The sequence below is a fragment of the Haliotis rufescens genome, unplaced genomic scaffold (assembly GCF_023055435.1).
Source record: "Haliotis rufescens isolate VD_foot unplaced genomic scaffold, xgHalRufe1.0.p SCAF_7, whole genome shotgun sequence".
Classification (NCBI taxonomy): domain Eukaryota; kingdom Metazoa; phylum Mollusca; class Gastropoda; order Lepetellida; family Haliotidae; genus Haliotis; species Haliotis rufescens.
The window spans coordinates 20,114,488-20,139,542 of record NW_025964361.1 but is presented as its reverse complement, the minus strand read 5'-3'; the positions used below and the strand labels follow the sequence as shown (position 1 = coordinate 20,139,542).

Genomic DNA, 25,055 nt, shown 5'->3' with positions numbered 1-25,055 from the left:
ACTTATCACTTCACAGTTACAACTGAGGGACTCATTCACCAGACATTCTTATTCCTGTTGCCATCCATCGGCATTGGCAGAAGTTGGGTCCACTATTTTGACAGCCCAAAGGCTACAGTCTAGAAACTTGATTAATGGGAACATTTAGTAAGACATACTGTACTGAAAAAGTCTTCTTTGTTAACTCCTAATGAAACAAGATTTACCTGTGAGAGCTGTGTATGTAGAGTCGTACACAGAAAATGTGGGATATTGTCTTACGATGAACCCTCAGGTGATGTGGGATATTATCTACTAGTTACCCCTTGGGTGATGTATATACAATGTTTTCTACATGATGGTCTTTATGGAGGGTATTAATTACTGAAACAGGATGAGTGTTGTATGTTGGGTATTGACTCTAGGGTGGCATTGACCTATACAGGCTTGTTACTACTCACTCCAGGCCTGAAAGTTGCACTTCTCTGTGTGACAAAGGAAATCCGTGTGTAGAGTATTCACACTACATTATTGTGTGTTGGATAATACATGTGTACCAATATTCTGTCTAATAAAAGACTGCAAGGTAAGAATATTTCCCACTCAGCTGATTGGTGTTAACAGGACATTGAACAATATCTGCACAGTTAAGAGGTATTTTGAGCCCAGTCAATTTCCTTTTGCCACGTTTGGCTACAGTTTTACCACTTTCCTACTTATGCTGTGGCCTGTTTGTGTGGTATGAACTTCTTCTCCAAACCACTGCTATGATGAAGCTGAAACTTGTTCCCACAGAACAATGATGACAGAACACTCCCAATTTTTTTGAAGTTCTAGTCCATAGCCATTTTTGTGTGTGGCATATTATTCAGCCATGTTTGTTCAGAATTGAAAGAAATATGTTTTTCACCGATATAGGTGATTCAATTAAGTAATACCTCAGTAAGTGCAATGGTTGGAAGAAATTAAATTTGAAACAAATATTTTACCAGGAACAATATATTCTAATGTCTTACTTTTTTAGTTGCTGCTATATAATATAGTAAGTAAAAGTAAAAGTAATTATAAGTTTAGCACTTTGGTACATTGTTAGTTATTGTAGTGTGGAACAAGTTTGACAAGTCATAGTTCCACCAAAGGTTTTGCTGTCACGTAACGAAATATTGATAGGCACCAATGAAGAGAACCAAATTTTTTAATTTATCCTGCATTACTCTGTATTGCATTTACTGCTGTCTTTTGACAGAGAGACGAACTGTGTGAGATCCAGCTGCCGAAGAAAGTTGTCCCAACACGTACAGGAAGCAGCGCCCTCTCACAGTCGGCACGTGACCTGGAAGTCATGACCTCACATCAAAACACATAACTGCTTTGTCACCTCCACGGACGGACGTACTTTGTATCCCTTGTGGAAATTAAAGCTTATTGTTTCTATATTTTGCGTGTTTCTACATTCATCGTATGCTGCTACATTGTTACCTGTTTATGGCCTGTTACGTTTATCGCTCATTTGTGGCTCTAGTCACAGAAATTTACGGGCGCAATGTTGTTCCCGCCACTTTGCCATTCACCACGTGGCCACGTAATTTCGTGTTCTCACTTTTGAATTCTTTCTTTGGCTTGGGTAATTTAAAGCCTTGCTACCTTTCAGCGTAATTGTTTGCTCTCATAAACTTCAATAAAATACAAAGTTTTTGAGTTATATGTTGCTTCCCGCACTTTGTGGTTTTGCCACATAGTTATGTTTTACTTAAATTCCAGATTTTCTGCCTCGCTGCACAAATCTGGTCAGGGCCCCCCTTCTGCCGTGATTGTACGACACCCTGTACTTTCAAAAGGCAGTGCCGATGTTGCAGTCCTTCGTCGCTGTGCTCCTTCAACTTGATACGAGTATCCAGGACACACCTCACTCAACGTGCTCGTCGACCCCCCGATATGGCTTACAACTCGGAGACTGCGGTCTTTCTACACCACTCTTGCCGTCACCTTTATAGACAACATCGCCCCTTCCGGTGACGCCCGTAACGGGACAGGTCTTCTGTCTCCTCAGCGATCTAAGTTGACAGCAGCCGCGCTCAGCCAAGCTGCATAGCTCCTCCAGCGCTCCTGAGAAGCAATACCTCCAGCACCTCAAGCTCTTTGGCGCTCCCGGCGCCTCAAGCTCTCCGGTGCCCAACAAGCTCAGATCAACAAGCTGAGTATCGCTACCGATCTCCTGCTTTCGGCATAAAGGGCGCCATTGGCAATCGCCTCTCTGGCGCCACTGACATCTGCTTCTATTACTGACATCTCATAGATCATCACACAGGGAACCAAGATGAAACAGTTGTCTTACAATTGTCGTCGAGTTTATACTTTGTCCCACGACCGTTCCATCGACCCCTGTTGACAACTTGCCTAGTATCGTGTTGTCGTCCTTCATCGTCACCTCGATTTAAGAACAGGAGTGCTTATACGACGCTCTGGGGATGGAAACGATCTCATTACTTCGTGCAGTACGGTGCGATCTACCCGAACCACAGTTTTACAGATTTCCTCATTCTCTTCTGGACATATTGCCTCAACTTCCGACTACCCGGTTACGTCGATGCCTAGGCGGTCGATTGTGAAGCTGGTTTATTTTGTCTACATGGGGTTTGGTTCGCAGGCGAGCACACCTCTCCATGTATTGTCCCGACGGTACACGATCGCAGACCCCTGTTGCTGACTTTTCAACTTTGCAGTCTTGTAGACGACCTCATATACCATGGCTTCCCGCTCTTCCACTGCCACTTCCACCTTGTCAGTGGCTAGTGTTCTGGGATTGCCCACACCAGCCCACGATGTGACCGACTGTGATCCGGAGATCAACACCATTGGCACAGCAACAGCCTCGAGATAAAAGCGCTTATCCAGGACGTCACTTGCAGGTAGAGAATTCTCGGTCATGCCCTGTTGATCATCTCCACTGACAACATCACAATAGTGTGGTGTGTGAGGAACCAGGGTACTCTCCACTCTCCATCCTTGCTAAACCAGACCTTCCGCTTCCTCGACTTGGTGGTCAGCCTGGACCTGTAATTTAAGAAAATGGAGCTTGTTTTGCACTCACCAGGTTAAGAGCATGTTCTGGCACAGGCTCTGTCCAGGCCTAACTAGGTGGCTCCCACCGAGTGGAAGCTCCACCCAGTAGTCTTCACCAGACTATGTCAAACGGTCGACACCCCAAACATCGATCTGTTCGCCTCATCTCTGAACTGCCAGCTGTCGCCTTACATTTCACTGGTGCCAGATCCGGCCGCTGTGGCAGTCGACGCGTACGCGTTTCCGCCTCCAGTTCTCCCTCCCACAGTTCTTCAAAGATCCAGGCCACTCGGCATCTGACACTGATTTTGGTCGCGCCTTGGTGGCCGGCCAGAAGTTGGTTTATCTGGTTTCGTCTGCACGCCTGGCACATCTGCAGAAAACCCCATGAGCCAAGGGCTTTTCGGCTAGAGCGACCAAGGCTATTGCTTCAGCCCACCGTCCATCTACATTGGTACTGTATGATGATAAATGATGCTCGTTCCAGGCATTTTGTTCAGACAAACACCAGGATCCGATGACAGTGTCACCGCAGTTTCACTCTGTACTTGCGTAGCACCTGTCGGTTGAAGGGCTCTACCATCTCCACATACCTGGTCGACAACAACTCAGTTCTTGCCATCCCGGACGATCGGAGAATGACAAAAATTCCCGAACTACAGGCCTGGCTGCGCTCGTTCCGTCTTGAAGACCAGAAGGCCAAGTTCAGACCACCTGCGTTGGATCTGAATGTGGTCTTAAATGCCCTTCGAATGGCTCCCTTCAAACCACTCCACTCGTCTTCCTTCTATGACCTAAGGAAGAAGACGGTGTTGCTACTGGTTGTGGCTACTGCCGCTCGGGTCAATGAGCTCCACACCCTCGACGTCTCCCGTGTCCGGTTCGAACGCGGTTCTTAGGGCACCATTCATCATGGACCTTGCTTCATCGTAAAGTATCAACTCCCAGGACAGCCTGATAGATCATTCATTCTCCCCTCCCCCCTTATCTATTGTGGGTGCTGAGGATGAGGAGGAGCGTTATTATGCCAGTAAGGGCACTGAAGGTTTTCTATGTCAATCTAAAGCCTGCCACAAGTCTAGGAAACACCTTTTCCCGGTCTCCCCTTCGTCGCAGTCGTTGGTCAGCAGGAATACTGTGGCTCCGGGTGGTCATCCTCAAAGCTTTTTAAGCCGCCGGATTGGACACTCCCCCCAAGGCTTATCAACCCACACGAGATCAGGGTAATCGCATTTACCAGGGCTCTTCACAGTATAACTGTTCCATCCAGTCACTCATGGAAGCCTGTTCTTGGCGATCGGACACCGCCTTCGCCAACCACTACCTCCGTGATGTAGTCTTGGAAGATGTCGCCGGCGTTCACAGTTTTGGTCCCTGGTTGTAGCCCAACAGGTCACCTATCACCAATGCCACTGATTCTCCGATACCCTGAGCGGGACCCGTCGACCTCTCTGGTGTTTATCACCCCAGACAAGATGGCTCTCTTGCGTTCCGCATTCGCTCTGAGGTCAGTTTTAGTTTTTGGCTACCCGCCTCATTCTATTTCTGTCACCTATCCGGGTTTTACTTTTTGCATCAACTCTCGTTTCCTGACGACAGGAATGGTAGTAGATGTTGACACCGGCGCCAACGCCAATGCCAACGCCATCGCCGCTGATTCTCCAATATCCTGAGCGGTGCCCGTCGACCTCACCGGTGTTAATCGCCTCCAGGCTAGAGGGCTCTCCTGCGTTTCACATTCGCTCTTGGGTATGGCCGTAGATATTGCCGCCGATGCCGCTGATACTTCGATACCCCGAGCGGGGCACGTCGATTAGAGGGCTCTACTGCGTTTCGCTCTTAGGTAAGTTCTAGTTTTTGGCTACCTGCCTCATTCTATTTTGGTTACCTATTTGGGTGTTTCGTTTTTGCATTGACTCTTGTTTCCTGAAGACAGGAATGGTCGTAGATGTTCCGGTCATCACTTGTATGCGGTGCGGATTCATTGGACCTTGACCGGGGTTTATTATGGATCACATCTGAAGGTATGCCTGCCATGCATGCCTCCCCACAAAGTTTCAGATGTTATGTTTAATGCAGTTATGTGTTTTGATGTGACGTCATGACTTCCGGGTCACGTGCCGAGAGAGCGCTGCTTCCTGTACTGGTTGGGACAACTTTTCTTCAGCAGCTGGATCTCACACAGTTCGTCTCTCTGTCAAAAGACAGCAGTAAATGCAATACAGAGTAATGCAGGATAAGTATACAAATGTAAAAAATATTTTGATTTTGCTAAATCTGTTCAAGAGCTTTGAATCCAATTTTTATGCAAGACCCCTGTTCATGGACGATAACGCTAGACCCCACCGTTCAAGAGCTGTGACTGCATATTTGGCAAACAACGCCATTGCAACTCTACCTTGGCCTGCAATGAGTCCTGATCTTAACCCCATAGAGCACATTTGGGACATTCTTGGGCATAGAATGCAGGCAATAGACCCTCCACCGTTGCATAAATATAGAATACTCAACTCACTCCCGTGTAATACCAATTTTATGTAACGAGTGAATAGTTCTGGTATTTGAAGAGCGAAAGCGAGTCATATACCAGAACTATTCACAAGTTTCATACAATATCAAGTTTCACATGCTTGTTCCCACCAGTGATGACACCCCAGTTTGTTCAAGCGGTTTGAATTAGAGCTACTTCAGCGTTCATACCGAAAAATCTATGTTTTGCCATTACTGAGACATATTTGTGGTTTTAGTTTCAACAGATTCATTTCTTGCAATATTATAAATTTTCACCTTGTTTTGACCTAATTTGGATTAGTAAACATCTTGAAATCACCAGCATGAGAGCTGAACTTTGGCATGAATGTTTCTCCTTAGGATGACTCATATTTTGTTTGAATCTTTAGTCCTCAGTATTTGTGCAGAACATTGTTGATACAATATCAATGCTGACTGCAACCCGTTATATCCAGTTAAGTTACTGTGCTGTGAAACTATTTTTCTTTGAATATAGTGAACCAAATTTGCTGAAACTCTTTGTCCGTATAATAAATTTGAAAGTGTTATTTTAAATCAATAAAAAAGAAATTGTACAAATCTTTTTTGTTGCAGATTAAGAAGCATTGTTGAAATGTTTGTTTCATATTTGTCAGTTAGTGGCAGTATTTATGCAGAAACTATTTGAATATCAGTGCTGAGCCAGACTGTTGAGCGTCACTCTCTTAACATCTTGAGGACCGCCTCCGTGGTCTAATGGTAGAGCATCCGCCCGGAGAGCGGAAGGTCCGGGGTTCGATCCCCGGCCGCGTCATATTAAAAGACGTTAAAAGATGGTACTTGTTGTTACCCTGTCTGGCGCTCGGCATTAAGGGGCTAAAACAAGGACTGGTCGGCTCGGAGTCAGTATACTGTGTCTGAGTGGGGTATTCATGTTTAACTGCGGCATGGTATCTCAGTGAGCTAGCACTTTAAATCGGCATCAGTCCGGACTAGTACAAGCAGCCACACACACACACGTACATGCACATCGCTATATAAGTGCAATAATCTTGGACGCGACGTTAAACCCAATTTCACCTCACCTCGCCTTAACATCTTGAAATGCTGATTACACATATAGGTGAGCTACAGTGCCATGGTACTATGTTTAACCTAGGGCGCGTCCAGTCAAGAATTTCTTGTTCTGCTGTCGAACTGAGCCATCATTTTGGTTTGAGAACAAGGCGCCCTGTTGTAAGGTGAATCGCTGTACATTGCTTGCAAGTGATTTTCCTATTGCAACACACCTCTGCTGTTTGTAGTCCTTTCCGTAAGTAGAGTGCAGGGGACACATCTCTTTGTAATGCCTCACAATGTGGACAGAAGGAATTGACTGGGCAGAAAATCCATTTGCCGGGTGGAACAGTGCATTTGCCAGCTTGCTTCAACTGTAGCTAGTGACTTGAATGTTCAGTGTGTTGATTGAGCCGAGTGTACAGCATTGGTGGACATTTCTGCTTAAACACATACCACCTTGTATGCCAAGTTTTCTGTTTGGTTGAAAAAAACAGGTGAGGTACAAGGGGTGGCTGAAAAGTTCTGGGTCTAACAAGGAAGGATGTATACACATAAAAAAGGAAAAGAGGTTAATCACCCCCTAATATTGTGTATGATAATACTACCATAATGCTTAATGTTGATGGCAGTACTAATAATATTAATGTTGTTTTATCCAAATAATGTGATGTCCTAATTTCCCGTGTTTTGCCTGCATCATGCCTGTATGTTCACACAGTGTAAACTGATTTGTGTCATCCCCAAGTCTGAAAATGGCAAGAAAGAGATTATTTGAAGCACTAAGATGGAGAATCATTGGTATGCATGCCGCAGGGATGTCTTCCAAGGCGATTGGACGTCAACTGGGTTACCATTACTCAGTAATCAGCCGACTAGTGCGAAAACACGCCCAAACCAATTCAGTAAAGTACCTGCCACGTATAGGACGCCTTCCTGTGACGTCACGACGTGAAAACAAGATATTAGTGCAAAGAGCACCTACCTGAGGTATAATTGGTTACCCCATAGACGTCTGTGGAATTGTGTAAGAGCTGCTGGAAAGAGGGCCCAAAGAGTCGTCAAAAGCCCCCTACTGGTACAGTGTCATCGGAGACTGTGATTACAATGGTGTTTGGCACACCAAGGGTGGAACCTCAGAACATGGAGACGTATCCATTGGCCAGATGAAATCAGGTTTCAGCTGCATGTGAATGATGGCCGAACGAGAGTGTGGAGGCACCAAGGTACAGCATACACCCCCAAGAACATTAAACCAACTGTTCCGTTTGGTGGTGGCTTCGTGATGATATGGATGTGCAATCCCACGATTGCAAGCTAGACCTTGTGATTATATGGTGAACGTTACATCTGGGAAGTTCTGGAACCAGTTGTTGTTCCCCATTTTGACCCTCTGGCATCAAGACCCCTGTTCATGGACGGTAACGCTAGACCCCACCGTTCAAGAGCTGTAACTGCATATTTGGCAAAAAAAAAAGCCATTGCAACTCTACCTTGGCCTGCAATGAGTCCTGATCTTAACCCCATAGAGCACATTTGGGACATTCTTGGGCATAGAGTGTAGACAATCGACCCTCCTCCACACAATCTGGCAGCAGCTTTGCATCATGAATGGGTGCCATTTCCCCTTGAGATGATTGGAGGGATGAGGAAAAAGGTCGAGGCTGTCATCCGGGCACGCGTTGGCCCCACCCGTTATTAAACTTTTTGACACGGACATTTATACACATTTTTATTGATTATGTACAATAATTTATCATTGTTCCAGATTAGCAGTGCTATACTTATAGAGGGTGTTGTGTTGTGGTAAAAACAGCATTGGTGTTCTCAATTGAAATTTCAGTCTGGCTCAAAATTGTATTGTTTGTTCTCAGCTCTTTACAAACATAATGCTTTCTCCAACTTCACTCTGTTCATGTTACCATACACAATTTCTGGGGTGGTTGGGGGTGTTTTTTTTTTTTATGTGTATGTAATACAGTGTGCATGTTTTAGAACAATACTTTCCAAGCTTACAGCTGCATTTAAATGAAATACACACACAGACATCAAAGTGATTGTGTATTCTCTGTTGATGTAAATTGAAGGTCCAACATCCATCCATTCAGACAAGTTTAGGGTATGATGCTCCTCCATTTACCAAGAGGTGGGAAGGGAAGAAGCCTTGAAGATGATCAGCGACTCACCACATGTCACATGGCCAAAACACGAGGCATATCTAATGAGGACACTGAGGAATGTCTGGCATGACAAAGGTTTCAGGCTCTTCTCTAAGTTCATGGTATCTCTTTAAAGCAGATCCTGCAGACTTGTAACCATGGATTTGTGTTGTGTTCGCCACAATCAGCTAAAGTCCAAAGAAGGCAAATCCATTAATGGCCAATATTATGCCTATTCTCTTTAGGCAACTGTGAATATCAAGGCTCAATGTCATAAATAATAAGCTCACTAAAGGTGTGTTGTCCCACAGGACAATGCATCTGTGCACAACCTGCCTGTTGTCCTCGTGGCTTTGAACTCTGTATTAACCAGATTTGGCACCGTCAAATTTCCACTTCTTCCAAAATATGAAAAAAGAAGTGTCTGGCAAAGTATGTCATTTTTCCTTTGGAGGATATTTTACACCACCAGGAGGAAGCCTTCCCCCCCAAGTGGGATCCAGACAATCCTCTCACTTCTGCCAATGGTGCTGCACTATGTTGAAAAATAATCATCAATGCATTCCATCATAGTTAGTAGCATACTAGGGGTGCCTGAAAAGTTCTGAGCCTGTTTCCATATATTTCAGGAACAAATGTTATACTGTCCAATCCAAATGTCTGAAGAAACCCAATTTTATTATTAACAATTATAAGTTTACAATTATTGTTACTGCCTGTACAATATTGAGTGGTGCTGTGGTGCTGTGGTGCTGTGGTGAAGCTTTCAGTGCCTGCTTACAATATGTGTTTGAGTGAGAGCCTGCAGTTGCCAGTGGATGATGGGTGCAACAGTCTGGTACTTGCTCTGTCTCTGTGTGTGCGTGCGTGCGTGCGTGCGAGGCATCTTAGCCTCCTGTTGCCAGTGGATGATGGGTGTAACATTCTGGTACTTGCAGTGATGCAGACTGGTGAGGGCACCTCCTGTCACTATCGCTTCCTTACCAAGGGCCAGCAGTGGATCTGGCTCAAGACACATTACTATATTACATACCACCAGTGGAATTCAAAGCCTGAATTCATTGTCTGTACCAACACAGTTGTCAGGTGAGTTGTACATGTATAACTAGTAACCTGTCAAGGCTCCATTCCAATGGCATACTACTTTTGTTTTCGTTTGTATAGTGTCAAAAAAAAATAAAAGCTGACAATAACATACTGGTTTGTCATTCTACCATGACACTGAAGAATGCTTGATACTGATTGGTAAAAATCAAGTGTCTATTTCCATTTGATACCACATAAATAAAATGCATTTTCACACCAACATTTTGTGTATGAAAATATTGATTATCAATAGCCCTACGCAAGAATTGTAGTCTATATCAGAACTTCTCATCAATAAAGTTACAAACTTGCATGACGCTTTGTGCAGATTGGTTCCAGAGCAGTACTTGATCTCTTATAGTTCCATCTTCACACAGAGCAGTGGGGTAGCCTAGTGGTTGAAGCCCATTTCTGGTGTCCCCCCGCCATGATATTGCTGGAATATTTCTAAAAGCGGCGTAAAACAATACATACTCAAACTAAACGCCTCCATTCCTTTGGTTCAAATAAAATGTGATTCCTTGGACTTCAGTATCTTAAATATAGAAGACGAATGAATGACAACAGCATAGGGTTTACATGTTGTGATGCTGTTGTTCCTATACAGCTTCTCTGAGGTTCGCAGCAGTATTCGTAAAGAGATGGGGATGACAGAGGAGGAAGACTCTGAAATGGTGTCAGTGGATGAGACTGAGATGGAGAAAGGCCAGCACAGTCCATCGTGTTCAGTGACATCTGGACCAGCCTCACACCAACTCTCTGCTGCTGTCCAATCAGAGACACCTGATGCCACTGTCACAGGTAATGTTGACCAGGTTCTGTTGCGAGTGTGTCAGTTCAGAAAGACTTTTTGAATGGAAATTCTGATTGTTACTAAACAGTGTTATGGTATCTTTTCATAAATTGTACCCTCTGATCTTTATGAAAGAAGTTAAGGGAGTCTGTCACTGGTTTGCTTGTTGATAGGTTTAATCAGTATATCATTTTTCTTCAGGTGTCAATCAATTAGAGGTGTCAGAAAGTAGTCAGATGCCTCACTCCACACAACTTGATCGGGGCATCTCCAGTAAACCACTAACTAGCAACCTACAGACATTCCTACAGCAGCAGCCCACACAGTCCCAGACAGCGCAGGAGATAACAACATCCCCGTCAACACCAGTGCTACCGCAGGTGCTCCCAAGGGGAATGGTGCCAGTCAACATAATGAGCCTGCCTCATGGCATGTTGGCAGTCCAGCAGAATCAGCTGGTGAGTTGATCAGGCTTCACAAGCTACAGCTTTATCTTACTGTAATTTCATCAGATTTTTTTGGCCGAGCTATTTTTTCAATTTTTAAGAGGAAGGTTTTCAGCATGGATATATAATATCTTAAGAGATGTGAAATATTTTGTCATAAATAGCAAAAGACACTGAAAGCTTGGATGTGATTGATGTATTTTCAGTCCCGGGTAACAATGGGAGATGCAGTTAGTGTGGTTCCATCTTTGTCACCAGCGCCAGTCATGAGTCCTCAGGAGGTGAGATTAAGACAGAGACACATGGTCCAGATCATGAAAAGTGTTTTTTGAAGTTGGATAAATGTGGAATCATGAAATATTTGATGGACAATAAATAATTAATACTTGTGTTTCAGAATCTTCTTCAGCAGCCACAGATCTTCATGACTCGGGCACAACGCCTTCTACATGACCAGTTGCTCCATAAGTCTGAACAGCTTCAGGATGCCATCCGACACCAGCAAGAGGAACTGAGACAGATCACAGAGCAACTCACACGAGCACAGCACCTCTCCACCCCTGTAGTTCAAGGTAACAGCCCCACTCTAGCAGCTCGGCACCTCTCCACCCCTGTAGTTCAAGGTAACTCTAGCAGCACCACACTGCACCCACCATAATAACTCGGCCTCTCTCCACCTCACACTGCACCCACCATAGTAGCTCGGCCTCTCTCCACCTCACCCACCATAGTAGCTCGGCCTCTCTCCACCTCACACTGCACCCACCATAGTAGCTCGGCCTCTCTCCACCTCACACTGCACCCACCATAGTAACTCAGCCTCTCTCCACCTCACACTGCACCCACCATAGTAACTCAGCCTCTCTCCACCTCACACTGCACCCACCATAATAACTCGGCCTCTCTCCACCTCACACTGCACCCACCATAATAACTCGGCCTCTCTCCACCTCACACTGCACCCACCATAATAACTCGGCCTCTCTCCACCTCACCCACCATAGTAGCTCGGCCTCTCTCCACCTCACACTGCACCCACCATAGTAGCTCGGCCTCTCTCCACCTCACACTGCACCCACCATAGTAACTCGGCCTCTCTCCACCTCACACTGCACCCACCATAGTAACTCGGCCTCTCTCCACCTCACACTGCACCCACCATAGTAACTCAGCCTCTCTCCACCTCACACTGCACCCACCATAGTAGCTCGGCCTCTCTCCACCTCACACTGCACCCACCATAGTAACTCAGCCTCTCTCCACCTCACACTGCACCCACCATAGTAGCTCGGCCTCTCTCCACCTCACCCACCATAGTAACTCGGCCTCTCTCCACCTCACACTGCACCCACCATAGTAACTCGGCCTCTCTCCACCTCACACTGCACCCACCATAGTAACTCGGCCTCTCTCCACCTCACCCACCATAGTAGCTCGGCCTCTCTCCACCTCACACTGCACCCACCATAGTAGCTCGGCCTCTCTCCACCTCACACTGCACCCACCATAGTAGCTCGGCCTCTCTCCACCTCACACTGCACCCACCATAGTAACTCAGCCTCTCTCCACCTCACACTGCACCCACCATAGTAACTCGGCCTCTCTCCACCTCACCCACCATAGTAGCTCGGCCTCTCTCCACCTCACACTGCACCCACCATAGTAGCTCAGCCTCTCTCCATCTCTGCAGTGTAAAGTAGTAATAAGTAGGGCTGGGATGATACACCAACTGTGCAAACCAACGCATATGCATGTGCTTTTATCAGTGGTGACAGGATGGCTAAATACATGGCACACAGACGATTTACAGATGGCAAAGTCAAGTATGGTGCAATTTATGAAAATATTTGTTTTCACTACTAATTCGTGTTTGGTGTAATATTTATTGAAGCAAACATTTACGATATAAATCACTAGTTTTTACTTAGTGTGTGACCAATACTTGTATCTAGAAGTTGCCACACATGATCCCACCACTGGTACTGAGTGAATTGTGTGTCTGATGCAGGTCCTCCGCCAGACTCCTCCCACTCACTCATCCTTCAGCCCCAGGTCCAACCCATGACCATGGCTGCTACAGGGCAGCAGGTCATGATGATCCCACAGATGAGCACACTGAGTGTTATCAAACAGCCACACCAAATTCAGCTGCATCAACAGGTGCAGATCCAGCAAGTGCAACAGCATCAGCTGCAGCCATGTCTTCCCTTCCAGATCGTCCCCGAGGCTGATGATGTCAATTTCAATAATCAAGAAATGTCAGACAATTAGTCTATCGTCAGTTGTATGCACAAGTCTTTGATGACTCGAACTTCACTTTAAGTGATAAGGATGCTGATCTTCACCATAGGTCTGATGAATGTACAGCACTTCTCAGGGTGGACAAATCTTCCAAGGTTCCAGTAGTGTTTGGTTGTAGGAGGATACCTCACAGCAAAACCCTGTGACTGAGGCAGTATTTCAACAGAATTCATGAACTGTAAGATTAATGACTAATGAGAAAAGTTGTTATTTACTATGGTCAACTTATGCATGTGCATCCCTTTGATGATGAAAATGAAGATATGATCAACCATGTATTCCAGCCCATGATACATCATGTTGAGATCCACACTGTGAATTATTTATCCTGTTCCCCAACTCATAATAATAATAAGGGGTACCACCTCACTTGTATATAGTGTTTCACTTGACAACTTGCATAAATATATTTTGGCCATTCAATGAGTTGAATAATGTCTGAAATGTGCAAGTCTTTGGAATCTTCAAAAAGGGTTTGTTGTTATTGTTACATTTTCCTCAATACTGTAGAACTGTAGTCTCCACTGTCTTGAGAGCAAACCCAACTTGTACATTCCATGGCTACTTAAGACAATGCACATCATATTGTGTCAAGGTTATTATGATTGGCTTTGTCATTCTACTCTCAATAATCCTAATCACATTGCAGCCTTGTGGCAGACTAAATTTTTTAATATCTGAATGACAAAAAGGATACCTGGGTACCTTGGATCCATCAGCCTTTGGGCAGGTGCATTGGTTAGAGTTTGGTGCAGACCCACCATACAACCACCACACTGTGTATGTTAGCGATCCCATGAAAAAGTGATTGTTCATGCACTACGGTCAGGACAACAGGCTTAGATTAATTTATTGATCAAGTTTAGATATTTTAAGCAGGCAAGGTTTTGTTAGAAACTGAGTGCTGTCACTGGTGATTTTCCAAAGTTCATTGACATGGAACTGTATTTTTTCATGTTACTAAAAATATCCCACAAATCAAATGTCAAGGTCCAATTTGAGGTCCTTGTGACAGATTATTCAGTGTAGCAATAAAGGACCCTGTGAATCTGGCACTTGTCATGAGACAATCTCACTAAAACGTTTGTGGTTACATTTATGCAAAAATCCTTCTAATAGTCTGTCAAGATGAAGGTCACATCATTATCTTAGGATCTCTTGTATGAAATATTAATTAAGTTATTTATATTTTGTGATATCCCAAATGTGGCTGTGAATATTTTTATATAGAAATGTGGTCATTTAGGAGGTAAAACATACTGTGTTCTTCCTGTAAATCTGACCATTAAGCAGCTTGAGGTTTTACAGGTAACCTAGCTCTACATTGAAATCCCAACTCAAGTTTTATTGAGTCATGGATCTGAATTAAGGAATCGCTGTCAGCACCCTTTAAACAGAATAAGGCACTGTATATCCTGAAGCAGTATATTTTCCTACATGGTAATACTCATATCACAAATTGGAAACTATATCTGTACATATTTAAAGATGCCTACTGACAATGGGATAAAAAGAGAGAGTTTTATGGTGATATGAAAAGGGGGGCTTATTGTGATTTGAAAACCTGATTGGAAATTATTAGATCAACATCATCTAACTAAAAAGCCAACCAACTTTGCTGATGAAGTGCCTTTTACTTATGACATAGTGTAGATATACATTTCACCATTTGCAAGAAGCTGGCATGAAGCATCAACAGGGAAGCATTTGTTTCTGATATGTATTACCATCTGAGGACATCCCAGAAGGCAGCTTTCTCATGCACTATGTTCAAAATGACAATACAAATCTAGAATACCTAATAGATATCCAATGTACTGGCATACAATCTAGGCAATGCAAAGTCTCTCCATTCTAATGTTTATCCCATTGAAGCGAGACACAGACCATGATTTTGATGGATTCAGTGGTCGTTTGGAATACCCTGCGTTGCATGATTAGAAAACCCATTCCAACTGTCACTTTCCTGATCAGATTGAAAGGTCATATGAGATGTCCTCGGATCTTTGTCAATAGCGAGAACTAAGATCTGATTTTTATTAGATTAAAGTGTTTGGTCATTGACAATTAATCAAAAGAATATATTAGCTTGAGAATCCACAAAACAAATTTGTTTCGTTTAGAGCATATTTATTGCAATGACAAAATCATGTCTGTATGTTCACCATTCATCAGCTACACATGACCCTTTCTCAACCATTCATCGCTTGTTTGCATAGAATTAAAAAATGAGTGGCCTTACTCAGGGGATTTGAGATTTGTCATGAAAGAACAAGGGTTCTTTTTCAAGCGTATACTGCAATGTTGCCAAAGTGTATATATGAAAGTGTTTTGTGCCCAAAACCTTCATTAAAAAAAAAGAAGAATAATTAAATATTTGTACATTCCCCTGTTGTGTAAATATAACCATGAAGATGACATTATTTATCAATGTTCAAAATATGTAAATATACTTTGAATAAAGATTTTGAAATGTAACAGTTTTCATTCTGGTCAATAATTTCTGACAATTAACTTCTGCTCATATGCCCTCAATGAATGCTCTACGGGACATCAAGCGCTTTGGTCCATGTTTCATCTCCAGGGCAACCATGTTGTCCTCATCGGTGCCCAGCAATATCTCATCATCCTTCTGACTCCAGGCCGGGTACCCTGCAGATACAGAATGTCAGGATTGGGTTTGTGCCACAGCAATACAATTCTTACAGTTTGTGATAACAACTTCAGTTAAAGTCATTGCTTTGTGATCTCTGACTTCATATTATCAAAACCAAAATAGGACATACAATGTGCCTGAGATATATTTACTCAATTTTTTTTAAGCAGATAAGCTCTAAAGACATTTAAACAAGAAAATTAATTAATTCCACTTAACACCTTAAATAATGTTATATTCTTTAAACTATACAATGCTTTCATATTGGAGATGGTGAGTGAGAGCTTGCAAACCCATCCTCTGTCTGGTCCTTGCTGCAGGCTGGAAATGCCCTTGATTTCAGCCAGAAACTGTTGAGACTTGTCTCCACCAGCCCACAGCAATGTCCCAGCACACCCGGCAGGGGACATGTTGGAACGACACAGGTGTGTGATAGTTAGACAACCACACTGCCATAATGTAAAATATATACCTCAGCAAAGCTTTGTACAACACTACCTTCTGTGTCCACACCAAATCGGATCCAGTGCAAAGCATCATCTTCACTGCCACTGTTGATGTACAGTGCGTACAGCACTTCTTGTAATGTAAGACTCAAACTCTTGCCAAATCTCTGAAAAATACATTTGCCAAATAAGCAATGAATTAAATACTGTAAATCATGAAATTAATGCATCATCAAACTAATGCGAGTGCTGAGTGCTGAGTGCTGACCCCAAGCCTAAATACATTTGGAAATTAATGCGAGAAGCCTTATCTTTGAAATTTAGGAAACAGCAATATCAAATCTGTAGACTTCATTGACATAGTATGGAATGATAGCAGTTCTATTGAATAAACTCTTTTGTTTGCTTCACAAATGTAACCTCTCCCACTCAACGTGATCTGTCTTCCATGACAATTGTGATGAAACACTATAGACAGAATGATTTTGGTCAGAAAATCTTCCTATCATAAACACGAGGAACAAAGTACAAACAAGGGCCATGAGAAGATGACAATCGGCCAATTCAAAAGAACAAATCATGTGATTGTTACAGCAAGTCCTACTCTATCTTATCTGTCTGTCTTTATACAAGAGTAGTTATTGAGCTATCAAACAATGCCATGGAATTGGGATTCGTAACTTAGTCTTTGTATGTCAGGTCCTTCATCTGAGAAGAGGAACAATCAACAATATCGAGAATTGGGGGGGGGCTAAAGGGGAAGAGAGAGAGAGACACACAGAGAGAAACAGAGAGACACAGAGAAAGAGAACTGAACTTAACATTCTCTGTGTCTTGAGACTTTGATTGCAATCTACAGCACGCTTATGAGATACAGAATTATGTTTGAACCGGGAACATGAAGGACCTCACTTGGGTGGTGACCATGGTGATGCTGGGATGTGTTTGGGTGAATAGTTTTGGAAGTTGGAAACTTTGTTCAAGCATGTCTCTACATAGGATTGAAGAAGAAAGAAATAATGAATAGGAGTAATAGGATAAGTTTAAAAAAATAAGCTTTCAATGGATTAAATCTAAATTTGTAATGTTCCTACTTTGACTACTGTAAATCTGGAAACTTTTACGCCAAGAAATTACTGCTAAAGGCTAACAATAGCTTTAACTATGTCTGGAAAGTTTTGTGACACCCTGTTGATGAGATTACCAAAGATCAAAGCTACTTTTGCAGGGGTTATTGTTGATAATTAGGAAGTGGCGTGATGGAACAGTGATTTTTAAACAATAGATGGATGTGTTGTTGTAGTTGACAAGGTGGGGGTGGGGAGGGGGTTGGAGTAGCGTGTTTCTCTAACAGTATAGACTGGCTGGCGTATGTCTGAAGTACTCAGTGTTATGTCAACAGCTTGATGAGAGGCAGGTTAGTGAACGTTGACTAATTAGACTGTTGGACGGGTGTCTCGGGAAATCTCCCCGTCAACAATCTGCAGCCTTTGTGATCAGCCTCCCCTACTTTGGGACTGTAAATCCAGAGACTCTAAAGAAACAGGCCAACATTGAGGTGCATGGTTTTCAAGAGAAGTCACAGCATTCGGAACAGAAAATCAGAAAACTTCAAGAAGCCATCAACATAAAAAAACTCAAACTGTCAGTCAACTGTGATCAAGGCTATTACATACCCACTGCATACCATTAACTCCCCAAAGACCCAAATCAGTCATAATCCTTTTGTTTATATTACTGGCTTTAACTGTAAGATATTTACCTTATATCACCCCTTGCTCCACTCCAGTGTAACTACATCTACTCAACAGTATAAATACTGCCTCATACCTGTCTATATGAAAAATCCCCAACAATGTAACATTTGCCACTCATTCAATCACCCTACATCCACCTGCAGACAGCCGCCCATGTGTCAGAAATGTGGCTCATACAGACACGAAGCCACAGAATGCACATGGGCCCCATATTGCATCCAATGTAAAACAGAAGGTCACACAGCCACACAAAACACCTGCCCTATCAAACAAACACATATACTCAAACTTAACAAACACATAACCAAAGAACACTTACCCAAACCAGCAACCATACCCATACACAGCACCATACCCGATTTCTATGATCTCAACACCTCATCAGACTCCATGGCCAGCTCCCTCTCTGAACCCCCACCCACACCCCCACCCCCACCTCAAAACTAATCGTAAACAACTCTTCTCCACCCCCATTCCCGTCGACTCACACCCGCCGGCCCCACCCCCCCTCCATTCCCACTCCCATCCCCCGCCCCACAACTATCCCCCCTATACCCCCCCATGGACTCAATCCCAAAAAGGGTCCTGTTACCCACCCCTGTAGCGCCTCAACTCCCCTCCACTTTCCAAGCCGCTACAAACCCGCCCATCACCACCCCCAACCTACCAGACCCCACTCCCTCCCTCACTTTCACCCCCCCACCCCCACCCACTTTCCCCAAACCCCAAGCCTCTCACCCTACTAGATCAGCCATCCCTGTACCATCCAACCACCCACCTAAAAACAGACAGATAAACTACAAAATAAACACAACGAGAAAACAGCTACTCAACCACAAATTACAAATACAGCCCCCTCGCAAACAGTCACACCCAAAAAACTACACTCAAACATAAACAAACTTATAGAATTTTTAACTGAAGCCATTCTTCTTAAAAATCCCACCCCCAAGAAAATCCACTCCCTGGCCCTTCTCTCCATCCTCTACCAAAAAACTTTCCAAAACTTTCAGAGCACTCAAATAAAACCAGACTCTTCTTGGACCATCAAAATTAGCCCCAGAACACCACCTTATTTAGGCATCCAACCTCCTCCCATTCTAAAACCCGACAATGGTGTTCATACAGTGGAACAGCAATGGAATCACCACCAATGGGCATGAGCTTAAGGCACTCATAGCCCTTGGGAAAATCAAACCTTTAATAATTGCAATCCAGGAAACAAAAATTTCACCCAAAAAAGCCTTCAAAATACCAGGCTATGTTTTCATTCAGAAGGACAGACCACTTCCACTAAATCTCCCGGGACCACCACATGGAGGTCTCGGTATTTTCATTAAAGAACACCTCAACTATGAAATAATTAACATTCCTACCCCAAACCTTGAATGCCTGGCCATCAAAACTACTATCAACAAAACTAATATGACTATCATAAATGTTTACCATACTAGAACAAAACCCTTTCCAGTTGAGGATCTGGACATATTAACTAAATTTATTGACCAAAACACACTCTTTGTTGGTGATTTCAACGCCCACCACCCACTGTGGGGCACTAAAAACTATACTAATAAATTTGGTACACTCATCAATAACTGGATCGAAACCAATGACCTTATTTGCCTTAACAACAACCAACCAACCAGAATCCCTCTCAACCCCCTCCAATCCCCCACCTCTATCGACCTATCTATCAGCACACCACACCTCCAATCTAAACTCAGTTGGGAGGTCCATACAGACACCTGGGGCAGTGATCACCTGCCCATCAAAATTTCTACAACTATAACCCCATCCAGCCAAAACCCTACACCATCCCAACCCCACCTCTCTTCAGATCACCCCTCCCAACAACCTAAATTTAATTTTCAAAAAGCTGATTGGAATAAATTCAAAACACTGTGCAACCAGACAGACATTCACCACATTTACCACCAAGATAACGACACATTTAATACCAACTTTACCCACACCATACACAAAATAGCCATCCAATGTATTCCTACCATCAAAATATCACCAAACCACACACCTGTACCCTGGTGGAGCCCAGATATTCAAAAATCAAGAAAATTAAGAAAAAAAGGCACTAAACAAGGCCAAGCGGGACATAACTAAAATCCCCTTGGCCAAAGCTCTTAGAAACTCTACCAAGCAACTAATAAGAGCAGCCAAAAGAAACCATTGGGAAAAATTCACAAGCACCTTGAAAATGGGGAAACAAAACACCAAAATTCTATGGAAAAAACTCAAAGCAATAAAAGGAAACTCCAAAGCCCATTCTGCCCCCACCTTTCCTAACTTAAACACTGATAAAGAAAAGGCAACTAGTAGCTCCACCAACCACACACCAAACATGCAAAACATAATCAAAAACCACCCCACCTACACACACAGACCTCCTCTCACCCATAAGACATTCAATAAAATAATCAACTTACATGAATTACAAACAGCAATATACAGCAAAAATACAGCCCCAGCCACAGGACCAGACAATATCAGTTATATTATTCTTAACCACCTCCCTTTAAAAATACAAAAATTACTATTACAATTATATCAGATCTGGACTTCCGGCACTATACCCCAATCTTGGAAAACAGCTCAGGTGGTACCGGTTCTCAAACCAGGGAAACCCCCACGAGACCCGGATTCCTATAGGCCTATCTCTCTTACGTCCCATATCTGTAAAATTATGGAATCCATCATTAACAACAGACTTAAATTCCAAATTTCATCCCAAAACCTTCTACACCAGGACCAGAGCGGCTTTAGGGCAAACCGACAACCTTTAGATCATATTTTACATTTGGAACATGATGTCAAAACAGCACTCGCCCAGAAACAATACACCCTGGCCATTTTCATTGATTTTAGTAAAGCTTTTGATATGGTTTGGCATAACGGCCTGATACAAAAACTTAAAGAAAAAGCCATAGATGGTAGGATTCTAAATTTCATCCACTCTTTTCTAACTGACAGAAATATCACAATTAAAACCAACAACTCACTATCTGATCCCCACTTTCTAGAAAATGGCACCCCACAGGGAAGCATCATTTCTCCAACTCTATTTAATTTCATGATAGACGACATATTTCCGCAAAATCCTATTAACACCACCACTGCCAAATTTGCTGATGACATTTCTTTTTGGACGTCGTCTACATCTATTAAACAAATTCAAAAAAGAATCCAACCCCTACTTAACCATGTACAAAAATGGGCATCCCAGTGGGGATTCAAAATCAATACACAAAAAACCATTGGCTTACTCTTCAAAAACAAACGTATGCAAAATTATACACCCAAACTCACCCTTAACAACGAAGCTATCACATTTAAAAATGAAGCAAAATTCCTAGGAGTTACTTTCGACCAACAACTAACATGGGCCCCCCATATTCATAACTTGGTCACATCATGCCAAAAAGATCTGAATCTAATGAGAGCCATAAGTGGCTCTGATTGGGGTGCTGACAAACAAACACTACTCAACATATATAAATCACTTATACTACCCAAAATTGTCTACGCCGCTCCGGTCCTTCACTCCATCACGGAAAAGCTAGACAAAAAACTCATATCTATTCAGTATAAAGCCCTTAAAACAGCCCTGGGGACCAGAACCGGTGCCTCCCTTACTTCACTCCAGCTAATCTCTGGAACCACATCAATTAAGCTTAGACGCAATCAAACTACATTAAATTACTGGGCTGGGGCCCAACACAATCCCATATTTCAACAAATTACAGACAAATACACAAACCTTAGACCTGCCACGCTCAAAAAGTTCAAAAACAACCATAACCTAGCCCCATTTCTAACACATCTATATAAACTCATTAAAACCCACAAACTTGAAAACATCAAACACACCCCTCTTTGCTACACATACATTAATGACAAACCGGCTCCTAATACAGACTGCACACTACACAAACTCTTCACTACCCAAACTGACCTAACTAAAACAGACACACTGCAAAAAACTCATCATTATATACAACAAAACTGGCCAAATCACACACCCATCTATACTGACGCCTCCCAAAATGACAATAATATCACCGGCTTAGGAATCCAAATCACACAACCAGTACTCATTACCACAAATTTTCACTATACCAACTACACACACACTACTACTGCTGAACTACTTGCCATCCAATGTGCATATCACTATATCAAACAATCCAAGGACACAAACTCTCTAATCATTTCGGACTCATTAGGCTCATTAACCCAAATTCAAAACAAAACATCCAAATCACGTCAAGATATCATAAACAATATCATAGACATACATAATAAAATCACAGAAACAAACAAAACAATAACACTACTCTGGGCACCTGCACACACTGGAATACAAGGCAATCACTTAGCAGACATAGCAGCAAAATTAGCCACCACACACCCATCACCCTGCATTAACTTCACCACAAGTAAGGCCGAAATCAAATCAATAATCAGGAATAAACCTAAAGAGTCAAAATTTCCAAATTAACATTCAAAATTCTAAATCCGCATGGATAAAAGCTCTTTTTACTAAACCTGTTACTAAATGCCACAATTTTACAAAGTCCATCATCACTGAAAAAATTATAAATAGAATGCTCAGTGGCCAAATCAACCTCAATGAAATACTACATAAACAAAATAGACACCCACACCCAAACTGCTCCCATTGCAATACACCTGAAAACCTAGATCATATATTTAACCACTGCAAAACATACAAACAACAACAAGTTCAGCTATATAACTCCCTCCCCCCCCCAGTACAAAAACAATATCAGTCTACTACTCAACCCGGCTAATAACCCCTCTAAATATACCCATATAGCCAAATTCCTTAAATCAACAAACCTTATCAACAGACTTTAGAACCATCCTAACAAATCTCAGCTAAAACCACCATCTACAAAATCACCACTTTTGCAATTTAGGATCGGGATCCAAATTCCTAGTGAGGATTGCCTTCTCCGACATCTGCGCGATAAATTCGCCCATATCCAGCCACATATAACCATGCTCGTTAATCCTCACGCTCACTACTGCCACCCACCCCTGACTCCCGCGTCCCCCCATACCTTGCCAAGTAAGCCCAACGTTTATTAGAGTAGGTTTCCCAACCCACCACTGTTACTTTATTTCTATTTCATAGCAGTTATATTATTATACTAGCATATCAGCCTAACTGATCACTTTCAATCATAAATCTTCCCCATTAGGTGCTCCCAGTAGACTAGGTTTCTTACAGCGTCATACTCTGTCACTAAGCCTTCTTATCCCATTTCACCACCTTTACTGTATTTCTTTCTTCTTTACACACCTTCATTCATAGTTTTTTGGGCCAGCCGATTACATCTTTATTCCCCAATATTATGTTATTATATAAAACCTGGCTGGCCCCGACTGCGAAATAGCCGACGGCTGAAGCGGTCGTAAAATCCCTCAAATCTCTCTCTCTCGTCTATATACTTGTCAAATGTCAACCATACTCTGTACATCACTTTCTTGATAATGGTGTTAGAACCTACACCAAAACGCTGCTCCTAATTGTAATAAAGAACTTGTTCATCCATATATCTCATCGTCATTTAGTACTCCAACTTCTGAACGCCTCTCGAAGAAGTTGGTATTAAGAGATCCTACTCCTTGCACAGAAACTCGACCTTAGCTAGATGTAACGTACAGGGCTGTCCCTGAGGCTCCACCCTGCTATGGACAGTCCTACCTTGAGGTGGAAGCATGTCTCCTCCACTGCCTGGAGCAGGTCAGCTGCATTGTGGTCTCCCTCTGGAACAAGGTACACAGGATACTGTTAGCAAATCAACTGACCATATATATTCCACAGTCACATATAATTGTGCTTTTTTTTCCATTGTATTATGGTGCAATACATTATTTTTCAGAAACAATGTGTCTTTCCTTACTGCACCAGGGAAGGGGAAACTTCACACACTTGTAAAACAGGGATAGGACAATGGTTGGGATGTGATGAAGTAGTCAGAGCAGTGGTGTGCTGGGCTGACACAGTGTCATTACAAGGTTAGATCTGGGCAAAACCAATGCCATAACTAAACTATAATAAAAAAAACCAAACACTTAATAAAACTGTTTCATAAATTTACAATTGAAAGAAAACTAAATATTGCATTGCATTAATTCACATTTCAAGAATATTTAGCAATAACTTGATGAATGACCCTCACCCTTATACTTTGCACAAAGGAGGTTATTAGTGATTCAGCAATTTGCTTCAAGGATTTGCATTGAATTAATACCTCCAAATAATCCACTCCCATTTCACAAAGCAATTGTAATGCTATGACTATTGTAACTACCATCGCCTCAACATGGACTAATGTCAGTCATAGCCCTTACAATACCTTTGTGAAACAGGGATCTGGTTTCAAATTAAATGACAGGTACAGTATTTGTTATTCTCAAAACTGCTTGTCTGTGGATGGGGGCTAACATCAGTTAGTTTCTACTGTTGTTTTCTCTACAGTTTGAAAATGCTAAAAGTTAAGGTGCAAGTTTTGGTCAGTTGAGCTAAACGTGGTGATACCTTGAGACTGTTGTGATTCTGTGTCACAGTGCTCTAATCTCCACCTCGAGTTGCCGCCACGCATCTTCTTAGAGTCTGGAACATAACAATCAAGGTGTTGTATCTTAGTGTGACAAGAATCTTGTAGATGTAGTGAGTGAATATTTGTGTTTGTGATATCAGTATACCGGTAGGTCGAAACATGTGTTATCACCTATGCAAGTGATATCAGTACACCGGTAGGACGAAACGTGTTAT

General features: G+C 42.7%; 2 protein-coding genes across 10 annotated transcripts in view; one reads left to right on the top strand and one right to left on the bottom strand.

The window, feature by feature from the left end:
- LOC124139813 (neuronal PAS domain-containing protein 2-like) overlaps positions 1-14,324 on the top strand; it is a 61,839-nt gene extending 47,515 nt beyond the window's left edge. For 4 of the 5 annotated variants that reach the window (XM_046507154.2, XM_046507151.2, XM_046507155.1 and 1 more), the window contains 6 exons: positions 9,686-9,833; positions 10,441-10,634; positions 10,828-11,084; positions 11,279-11,353; positions 11,470-11,695; positions 13,081-14,324. In XM_046507154.2, the coding sequence (XP_046363110.1) occupies positions 9,686-9,833; positions 10,441-10,634; positions 10,828-11,084; positions 11,279-11,353; positions 11,470-11,695; positions 13,081-13,343 (1,163 nt within the window). In that variant the 3' untranslated portion in view covers positions 13,344-14,324. The remainder of the gene's footprint in view (positions 1-9,685; positions 9,834-10,440; positions 10,635-10,827; positions 11,085-11,278; positions 11,354-11,469; positions 11,696-13,080) is intronic. The other variant, XM_046507153.1, reaches the window with a different exon arrangement.
- Positions 14,325-15,486: 1,162 nt separating this feature from the next.
- The window catches only part of LOC124139814 (telomeric repeat-binding factor 2-interacting protein 1-like), an 85,533-nt gene continuing 75,964 nt past the window's right edge, over positions 15,487-25,055 (bottom strand). For all 5 annotated transcript variants that reach the window (XM_046507159.2, XM_046507156.1, XM_046507158.1 and 2 more), the window contains 4 exons: positions 24,819-24,893; positions 23,982-24,043; positions 16,528-16,642; positions 15,487-16,025 (listed from right to left, as the gene is read on the bottom strand). In XM_046507159.2, the coding sequence (XP_046363115.1) occupies positions 15,895-16,025; positions 16,528-16,642; positions 23,982-24,043; positions 24,819-24,893 (383 nt within the window). In that variant the 3' untranslated portion in view covers positions 15,487-15,894. The remainder of the gene's footprint in view (positions 16,026-16,527; positions 16,643-23,981; positions 24,044-24,818; positions 24,894-25,055) is intronic.